General features: G+C 38.3%; 2 protein-coding genes across 2 annotated transcripts; one reads left to right on the forward strand and one right to left on the reverse strand.

The window, feature by feature from the left end:
- Positions 1-774, forward strand: LOC141392391 (seminase-like). The gene has a single exon (XM_073965342.1). It carries the CDS (start codon positions 1-3, stop codon positions 772-774), a length of 774 nt encoding a protein of 257 aa, XP_073821443.1.
- Positions 775-9,060: 8,286 nt separating this feature from the next.
- LOC141392401 (seminase-like) lies at positions 9,061-9,714 on the reverse strand. Its single transcript, XM_073965350.1, has one exon. The coding sequence runs from the start codon at positions 9,712-9,714 to the stop codon at positions 9,061-9,063; it is 654 nt and encodes a 217-aa protein (XP_073821451.1).
- Between the last annotated feature and the right edge of the window lie 1,524 nt (positions 9,715-11,238).

Consider the following 11,238-nt stretch of genomic DNA (forward strand, 5'->3'; position numbering starts at 1 on the left):
ATGTCGTCGAATAAATTCGCTTGGAGTGTGGCCCTTATTTTCTTTGCCCAATTTCTGACATCATCCGCAAACCCCGAACCACAGGAAAATTTAACTCGTATTGTGGGCGGTGTAAATGGCTACATCAAACATATCCCCTATCTAATGCAGGTGTGGCTAAATGACCAATTTATATGTGGCGGATCATTGATATCACCTAAATTTGTGGTATCTGCTGCTCATTGTGCTGTGAATGTGAAGCCAAAACAGCTGACAATTGTCGGTGGTGCTAGCGCCTTAAATGATCCAGGTGTAAAGCGTAAAGTGCGAAAAATTATACGACCAAAATCATTTTCATTGCAAACAATGCATATGGATGTTATTGTTTTTAAATTGGCTAAACCAATGAAGGGTCCTAAAATAAATCCCATTGCTCTCAACACGGAACCTCTAAAGCCTGGTATGTCAATGAAAGTAACCGGTTGGGGTTTAAAACATGAAAATGGCTATAGTCCTGCTTTACATGTGCGTCGTGTTATGGTACCTGTTATTGCCAAGGCAAAATGTAAAAGTCAATATCGAAATGTTGTACCACTGACACGAACAATGTTTTGTGCATCGCAACCGGGAGCAAAGGATGCTTGTTCGGGAGACTCGGGAGGACCAGCCGAGTGTAATGGTAAACTATGTGGTATTGTGTCGTTTGGAGTTGGCTGCGCAAGAAGTGGGTTTCCCGGTGTTTATACTGGTGTTCGATCGGTTCTTAGTTTTATAAGAAAAGCAATGAAGCAGTAGAAAAGAAGAAAAAAACAATTACGATTAAAAACTTTCAAAGTGTTTTTGAAATTATTTAAAATTTTTATTTTGACCAGGTTGTCAATTTGACCATCCGGTTGTAGTAGTTGTTAATCAATAGCTTAAGACTTTGTCTTATTGGGCTTATTAGGTCTAGGTATTTTGAATGAAAATAAAAAACTATTTATTTCATTTTTTATCCAACGTTTCGTTGTGATTTTCCAACTTCCTCAGGGATAATTTTATTTAAATCTGGTAACGACAACAGAGACGGTATAACATTTTTAATATAACATTATTTTTTGATCTTAGCACTGAGAGCAAAGCAATACTTACAAAAAATTTTTTCGTCAAGTTTCTACATATAATTTTTGTCAAGTGTAGGTTTGAAAAATATATAAACACAACAAACAAACTAAATAAATGTAAAAATAATTAAAATTCTTGTAAATATCACAGAGTTGCTTATGTAAGTGCTACGTATCGCAGATGATTAGAATACTACTAAAAAATTGCTATCGTGTATATTACGTTTGTATTGTCTTTATCCTCTTTTCTGTTTATTGCACTTTTTATTTTTTGTTGTATTCTTAAGCTTTCTATCGTGTATCGCTTGTTCTCTATTCTCTCCTTATTCAGTATTTTGACGTTTGTGAGATCTGCTGTGTGGCCCTTTTCAACACAGTGTTGTGCCAAAGCTGTTGTTTGTTTTCCCTTTTTATACCCTATACCACAATGTGGAAAAGGGTATTATAAGTTTGTTTTGGTAAAAATTCATGTAACACCGCGAAATATTCGTCGGAGACCCCCAATGTGGTATACCAATCTTCATATCTCGACGAGATAAAGCGATTTAGCGATGTGTGTCCGTCCATTAAAAATTGTAAACAAGCTTAAGGCCCACAATTATGGACCGATTGTAACGAATTTGTTAAGGAGGTTGGGTTCGGGCCAGAATAGAAATGATTAGTTTTTGGTGATGATCGTGAAATGTTCAGGGGATGAAATGGTCTAAAAACAAAATTTTAACCAATTTTGTAGCGGCTCTGTAGGTCAAAATAATAATCCGCATTTTAGTTTGTGTGAACTAAATTTTCCTTTCCTGCTACAAAAATGTCTTTGTCATGCTAGATAACTTTTTGGTTTTGGTCATAAGTATTATACATTACATCTCTGATATTTGATAATTAAATTTTCACAATCATTGAAAAGAAGTTCCGTGGAGAGCGATTGTCCAGGGAAAGTGGTATAGGGTATAGACTTTCCTTACTTGTTTATATCTGCATCGTGTTCTGCTACCCTTGTGTTTAAGTAGTTGTTGGTTTTACAGTATATTATTTGTTGTAAGTTAATTTTTCTACTTAGTCTGGTACTGGGTCTATATTCAGTTCAAGGAATGTGCCTGTTTCGATAGTTTGTAGTCACAAAGCTACTGGAATTAGTTGAGTAAGTTTGGCAGGACAGTTGAAGAGGTGCAGTGTGTCGTGCGGGCCGGTTCCTCATACTGGGCAGATGTTTTGCACGGTGTTATCGATCCTTGCTCTATAGGAATTTAGACGGCTGAGGATCCCTCCTTACATGTCTGGGTGCGGGAGATCTATTCACCATATGGTGAGTGGGAGGGCTGAAATTTTCAGGAAAATCAGTTGAGTAGTAACACGTAACACTCTACGAGTACATGTATAGTTTGATTTAGGGTGGTCAAACCCTTCTTTAAAAACTAAATAGAATTTGACAAGTTTTGGAAGTTTTGACGTTTCTGGGGTAGATATAATAAAGAGAGGTATTTAAAGCTACAAATGTATGAATGAGTGGACCCTTAACATTGGATAATTTCGGAGACTATATCTCAAGAATTAATGTCTTCGCCTAGCCAAATGGTTTCTATTTGCACCAATATTAAAGAAGCTAGTTATGAATATTTCTTTACATATAGTTTTTACAGAATTCGACTTTTTCAAGGCGTGATATCTCTGGAATCGTTTGTCAAAATAAAAAATAAAGGAAATCAAAAACCACTTTTTCTAAAAGTGACCGATTTCACTTAGAAATCCCCGTTTATGTATAGCCTTGTTAAGGTTAAAATTCTAAGTCCATATAACGATGTCCGTTCATCTGTCTGATATAGTTCGCAATATTGAATATAATGCTTTACTGTTTATTGTTATTTAATAACAAGTGAGCCAAGGCTATAGTCGGGTCGGGGCCGACTATGTGATACCCTACACCACTACCCCTGTTCATAAGCTTTTGACAAATAAAATTCAAAATATTAAAATTGGGATAGCTTAGCGCCTTTGCTCTGAATGTCTACATTAACACAGGTCAATTTTTTTGAAACGCATTTAAGTGCATCTACAGTACAACTCAAATAAAAAATGGAAAAGTGGAATGTATGCCAACCATCAATAGGCTTCTTTCTCTGTTAGACCCCCATCAACACTCAAAATTTCGTGAGGATCCGATCAAAATTTCGTAGTGTGATTGCACAAAAATGGAAAAAGGGATGCATTACCGACTATTGCGATATCTCTGTTGCTTGACCACCTATGACAACCTACTTCACATCGTTGTAAAGGTGATATTTTCTACGTTCCTTGCCAGGTTTTGCTTTCGATATACCTCCTACAGAAGGGAGATATTAACTTTGAAATAAAACGTTGGTCGTTTTTTCCAAATATTTTTTTTCACATTCCGACCCCTGAGTAATATCCGACCATTATCAAAAATCATAAGGTTTTTTCCTCTGTGGGACCCCCAATAACACCCAAAATTTCGTGACGATCCAATTAAAATTGCGACCTGTAGCGTGATTTCCAAAAAAGTGGAAAAATGGGATGTATTACCGCCTATTGCGATATCTCCGTTACTTGGATACCTACGCCAACCTGCTTTACATCGTTGTAATGATGGGATTTTTTACTTTCATTGTCAGACTTTGGTTTTGGAAGGTCCCGAACCAAAGCTGTGATATTCGTCATTATTATTAAAATCACAAAAATGAAAAGCTGTGTTCTATTAGCGGCTTTTGCGATATCTTCGTTGTTTGACCACCTACGACAACCTACGTAACATCGTTGCAAAGGTGATATTTTCTACTTTCTGCTTTTGGTATACCATATATTGAAGCTGAGATATTCGCTTTGGTAAAAAACATTGTCTTTTTATCCACATACGTTTTTTGCCCATTACGACCCCTAAGTATTAGCCAACCATCACCAAAATCAATAGGCTTCTACCCCTCCGGGACCCCCATCAACACCCAAAATTTCGTGACGATCCGATCAAAATTGCGACCTGTAGCGTGATTTCCAAAAAAGTGGAAAAATGGGATGTATTACCGACTATTGCGATATCTCCATTATTTGGTCACCTGCGCCGACCTAGTTTACATCATTGTAAAGATGGGATCTTCTACTTTCATAGCCAGGCTTTGCTTTTGGAAAGTCCCCAACCAAAGCTGTGATATTCGACATTATAATTAAAATCGCAAAAATCAAAATTTGGGTTTTATGTGCGACTATTGTTATATCTTCGTTGTTTGATCACCTACGAGAACCTACTTTACATCGTTAGAAAGGTGATATTTTCTACTTTTATTGTCTGGTTTTGCTTTTGGTATATTCCGTATAGAAGCTGAGATATTCGCTTTGGAAAAAAACATTGTCTTTTTATCCACATAAGTTTTTTGCCCATTACGACCCCTAAGTATTAGCCAACCATCACCAAGTAAGTATTAGCCAACCATCAATAGGGTTCTACCCCTCCGGGACCCCCATCAACATCCAAAATTTCGTGACGATCCGATCAAAATTGCAACCTGTAGCGTGATTATAAGGTTTAGATGGACAGACGGACGGACGGACACACATAGCCAGATCGACTCAGCTCGTCGAGACATTCATTTTGGTATATATAAGTATGGGTCTACGACCATTATTTCGATGCGTTACAAACTTTTTGGCCAAAACCAACTTATAATACCCTCCCCACATAGTGGTGTAGGGTATAAAAATGGGTTATATCGGTCCACGTCCAATGTGCATTTTCGAGAAACGATGGAGTACTCAAACAACGAGTTTGATTTATATTTCCATTGTTTAATTTCTATCCTTCTATCTTTTCATGGTGTTAGGAAATAACTTCTTATTGTTCCCCAATACTTATCATATTTCGTTTCTCAAAATCAATTTTTTTTGAGTGCTGGCGTAACGAAGTCCAAGAGAACACGTGTGGCATTGGCCACAGTTATATCGACTTGAACCGGAATCTAACAACTGTTGTCGGCCCCGTGATTCGCCCGCTCCTGTCGATTTGTTTGCTCCTTGCGTTTCCTATGCTCCTGTCGATACGTTTGCTCCTCTGTTGCCTAACCACGTCCTCTTTTCTTCAAAGAGTAGCATAACTTGATCGTCAACGTGTCGAACCCCATTCAGCCGAATGTCACACAGCAGAACATCACCCACGGGAAACCGACAGTTCTACAGCTGCCCAGCTCGATTGTTCGCAAGCCGACCACCGTTGGCCACTTGAGTACTTCCACCATAAACAATACATAAACGAGTGTTGCCGACTGATTTTCAACAGTAGTTAAAGCACGTAACTCGATGAACTTCACAGGGAGGGGTGATTACGTCACTGCTCCTTGTCATTAAAGATACCCTAAGTAAAGTTGACAACATGAATGAACCGATAATCATATATGTTTGTGAGCTTATTAAGTACCTAATAATCTTGCTTTAAAAAGAGAGACTTTTACAAATATAAATTTAAAAAAAAAAACGATGAGCAGCGAAATTCAAAATTCGATTTTTACAAAAAATTTGCCGTTTTTTTTACCATAAATCGGTCAAAAAATGTTTTTAATGGAAAATTCCCATATATACATATATAGACAAAATTTTCATGTATTCAATAAGTTCACAAAATATGAAGTCTAAACACCAAATTTCAGTCATTTCGGGTGGATATTGAGGACACAACATTCAAAATACCGAAAATTTGGAGGCATGGTTCTATGGGGGCTATAGGAAGACGAGGACCTATACCGACAGATTTCTGGTGGATCATTATAAGCCCCAAACTAAGACTTAATACCAATTTTCCACCATTTCAGTGTGATAATCAGACTAAAACCTCCAAAATACCGAAAATATGGAGGTACCGTTGTATGGGGACGTGGACCTATGCAGACAAATTTCATGGTGAAAGTATTATACCCCCTACGAAGACTAAATACCATATTTCAGCAATTTCTGTGTAATAATGACGCTAAAATCTTCAAAATATCAATAATCGGGAGGTACCATTCTATGGGGCCTACATCAAAACGTGGACCTACACCCACAATACTCTGTTGGAATGTTTTATACCTCTGCCGAAGACTAACCACCAAATTTGAGTAATTTCGGTTGGTCATTGTGCCTAAAACTTTCAAAATAACGAAAATCGGCAGGTTCGGTTCTATGAGGGGTTATATCACAACGTGGACCGATCATCCCAAATTTTGTCCTGTAAATTGTAAGTCCATAATAGGTACGTGTACCAAAATTGATGCAACTACAATAACTCATTCTATTTTTGGCCACAGTTAATATGAACTCGCGACAGTGTGCGATGTGGTAATACTCACCTATGGTTTGTTTCCATTCGTTCTGAACGGAAATGACTGAAATCTGGTTTCAATAAATTTAAAGTGGTGTTTGTCACACCCGCACCCACCACACTCAATAGATGTCGGGTGTTGGTGCATCTCAGGGGTAGTTCTGGACTCGTCCATGAGAGGCACTACGATATGGACTATGTTGTTGCATGCTGCGTGAACACAGCCTTCAGTGAACACTCTTCATCGAAATACGCGACACCCCCGCAGTCCCCAAACAACAGCAGCCGAACACGCAGTACTTAGCAAGAGACGTTGTTATTCCAATTCCTGAAAATGCATCATTTTTCAACTTAATTGTAAAGGACTTCTAAGTAAGATCGAGGAAGTAGTGGATTTCATAAGTCGGAAGAATATCATGGTCGCGGCGGTGCAGGAAATCAAGCTCAATCACAACTGCAGCTTTCAGCACTGTGATGATTACAACGAACTGAGGAATGACCTCACCAGAAATGGTGTTTGGGAATTACCTTTCCTATTACACAATTCTGTTCAATACATACCTTTCTCGCTTGAGCCTGGCTACTTGGAATGTACGGGGGTACCAGTCAGTAGTGTAACTACAGAGTTGCTGAACGTTTAAATCCCGCCGATTAATAGTTGTATTTCAGGTTATAAGACCAACATTAGCCCGCTTTTGGAAGGTCATAACCGTCTGGTATTGAGAGATTTAAATGCTCACCATGAGTTGTGGCATTCGGTTCTCGGAAACGAACAGAGGGGTATAGTGCTGGCTGAACAGACCTACATCTCTAGGTTGTGCCCGGTCAATGAAGCGGAACAAGTGATTAAATCATTTGAAGAGTTGCAACATTGGAACCATAATAAGTGAATTGTGGGCAACAGTTAAGTCATTCTCGATCCTGGAAAGAAGGAAGATAGGATCTAAGTCACGATTGGCGACGTTACGCTGAAGAGGTGCAGAAGTTATTTAACCGACAGTTTGACAAACACCCCGTGAGTTACAGGGCGAAGAGGAAGTACTACGTCGGGTGGCAGAAAGGACTTTCCAAGAAATCACCACTGCTTCAGCTTCCTGCCATAGACCTGCTGGTCAAATACCCGAAGTTTTACCAAATCGACGGGATTAGGGATCACAGGAAGTTAGCAGGTTGGCGGGTTAGCTTAAGCGGAACAAGTGATTAAATCATTTGAAGAGTTGCAACATTGGAACCACAATAAGTGAATTGTGGGCAACGTTTAAGTCATTTTCGAACCTGGAAAGAAGGAAGATAGGATCTAAGTCACGATTGGCGACGGTATGCAGAAGAGGTGCAGAAGTTATTTTAACCGACAGTTTGAAAAACACCCCGTGAGTGACACGGCGAAGAGAAGAGTACTACGTCGCATTGGATCTCTTCCTGCCAACACAATTTACAATAGATGATGTTGCGAATGTCATCAGTATCCAAAGCGTTGGGCCCTGATGTAAGCTCATGTTAATGCTGAAACAGCTGTGCCGGGAGTCGAATTTCTCACTAAAGTTCTCAACATGCCGCTCACGTCGTTCCCGAATTCTGGAAAATGGACAGGTTGGCCCCGCTACTTAAAGCAGGTAAGCATACAAGTAAAGGTTAATCGTAAAGACAGATTTCACTTTTTTCGCCCGTAGGAAAGGCCCTTAAAGCTTTAGTCCTCCCCAGCGTCAAAAATATCGATCCAGTGGCCGATCATAAGTATGGATTCGGTAAACAGGACCGCAAAACAGCAGTGTTGCACAAAATCTCCACACATATTAGTCGAGAATTCAACCAGGTAATATGGAGAACAGTGATTGTAGCGTTTGAGTTATTTTCCACGCGAGGAATATGCAAATATCCGCCACTAAATATACGGTCACTTTGTTCACTATATGGACGGCAGACGTAAGGACAGGGTTGAATGTCATGGTCACTGATGGTAGCAGAATTCCGACCACAAATTACCCAAAAATTCTAGGGTTACATACGACAGCATATTCATGTCGTCCGCGTATGGCACAGCTATCTGAGACAAGCTGAGATGTAGGAACAAGGACTTCAAGCCTTTGTTTGGATGCTGAAAAATCTCATCTTGTGGAACTCTCACTACGGTTCAAGCAATAAAGGACGAAAAGGACATGAAAGGCATTGAGTTAGAAGAATGAAATGTTCTACAAAAAGATTCATCAATCGATTTCAATGCAGCCATGTTACCTCAAAACGAAGCTACAACAACGCCAAACGGAGATATGGAGCTATTTTCCCAAGTATTATAGGAAAAACATCAAAAACTGCATCGCGCGATATCTCAGAAACTTGACCTATGGCGAAAACTTCCTTTTGGGTTCTTTGTATACTCATCAAGGGCTTTCATCTCCAAAAGAAATTTTCCACCCCCCAAAAATGCTGCTGCACAGTGTAACTAAATTTTGTAAGTTTCGTAGGGTACATAAGCACCGATGTAGTCTATTTTCGAACTTCATTTAAGCAGTTTAGAAGCAATATAACGATGTACAGATTTTAAGAGAAATTGGTTATTCCCTTCAAGTGTTATCGTGCTAACCAGTCAACAAATTAACACAAACAACAGATTTATTTGAACAAAATAATACAAAATCCAAACCTTTTTTATTAAAACTACATAACAAACAGATATTCACATCCTCACTTCTGCAAACATGCCATAATGAATGGTCTGACTTCTTTAATTTTGGTATAAACTCCAGGTAAACCTTGACGGGCACAACCAACACCAAATGAAACAATGCCGCAAATTTTGCCATTACACATAACCGGACCACCTGAATCTCCAGAGCAGGCATCCTTATCTCCGGGCACACCAGCACAAAACATGTTTTTTGTCAAGGAAATATACTTGGCATATTGATTTGAACACTGAGATTTTGCTATAACGGGAACCCTGATGGTGCGTAATTGATTTGAAATTTCTCCCGATTCACTGGTACGACCCCAACCAGAGATTTCAACTTGTTGGCCGATTTTTAAATTACCCGAATACAAGCCAATGGTTTGGACATTTTCTCCTCTGAGGGGTGTGGTTAATTTAAGCATGGCCACATCTTTATCCATGGTATTCATACTAAATGCAGCTGGTGTAAAGATTTTTGTTACATTACTGCGGACACCAGAATCGGACAGCGTTGTGGCACCTCCCACAATTAGTAAATCCGCAGCTTTGGCATTTGTAAAACAATGAGCAGCAGACAGCACAAAACGCCTTCTCAACAATGCTCCACCGCAAATGAATTTACCTTTACTCCAGATTTGTACCATATACGGGGCTTGGTCAATGGTCATTAAATCACCCCCTACAATACGCCCGATAACAGTGGCTGCTCCAGTAAAATCACTTAAGCAACAAAAAGCGATCAGAAACCACACAATTTTTGGAATTAACATCTTTTGCTAAGGATCGAATGAGAAATAACTTTGCTATTCTGTTTTTGGATGGGAATACTTTGTCTACATTTTTAACATTTGTTCAAATGTTAAATATTTGGTTTTCTTTGTTCTCCAATTCAATAATCCTCATTATTTAAAAACTCATTTTTAGCTGCGGGAAAAACCTATGAGAAGTGGATATAACAATAAGAATATAATACGGCTTCATCGATTATAGGAAACGTCATAGAAGATAGCTATTCCCATTACATTCGACGTGATAAAGTCCAGAGATAAAAGTGCCCGAAAAGAACTCCCAACATTTAATTTCATAGATTAACAATGATTTTTCTTTTCATACATTTAAATATCATTTTCCATTAAAGGTGACCTTTTAAAAATATACCCACAATCACATTTAACCAACGCAATCCTCTTTAACATTTAAACCTCTTGATATTCTCTATTATACACCCGCGTTTTTGATAGGCAATGATTAAAGCAGCGTTCCATATTTTGTGTTGGTTGGCCAACATTATTTTACAAGTCTTCATACATTTGTCTACAAAGAAAACCTATTTTTATAAAAAAAAAACGACACAAAGGCTTGTTAGCCTGGTTCGCTGGTGCCATGTTACATCCACTATTGTTCATTAGCATCTCTTTTGGTTTCCTTTGCTTCTTTGGCCTTTGATCTACAAAATGCATTGTCCATTGTCAAGTGGTAATGTGGGTAGGTATTGCAAATCAAAGTTCAAATAAAACTATTTGTGTGGGAGTATAAAACCGATGTCGTCGAAACAATGACGTTATATAGGTAAATTGATGACAACAAATACTAATAATAAAAAAAGCTAGCTAGCTGAACGTCACTATTCAACTCAAACGCCAATAAAATAATCCCATATGGCATAAATAAGAAAATTGTTTAAATCACCTTACATTTTACTCTTAACACCTTACATAACAGAGTACACCACGAATAGGTAGTCCGGTCAAAATAGACATTGAAATAGCAAAAATGCCCACAGAGCTGAATTTTGGTGGAGAGCTAGGGTTTGCCATTAGAAGCAATGTCCTAAAAGTCCCCATCGATCTCATGTGTGCAAAAAAAAAAATTATTCGGGGTCAAAGGTCAAATTTTAAGGGTTTTTAGGTTTTCGGATTTATTTTTTGAAAACGGTTGATGTAATCAAAAAGTGCCTAAAGTAAATATTGTAGACAGAAAAATTATCTACAAGTTTGACCAGAAGGAACCATTCTTGAGATATAGCTGTTCTAAAAAACACATGATTTTTATGCACTTATAAGGGAAATATGCACATATTCAGACGAACCGGCTAAAATAAGCGAAGTAATCGGGTCTGTCCCCCAAAAAATATATATTTTCTTGAAGAGCGAAATTATAGCTATCTTCCAAAAAAATTCCAACAAAATCGG

Source organism: Musca autumnalis, unplaced genomic scaffold (genome assembly GCF_047663935.1).
Source record: "Musca autumnalis isolate F117 unplaced genomic scaffold, ASM4766393v1 scaffold_1, whole genome shotgun sequence".
Classification (NCBI taxonomy): Eukaryota; Metazoa; Arthropoda; class Insecta; order Diptera; family Muscidae; genus Musca; species Musca autumnalis.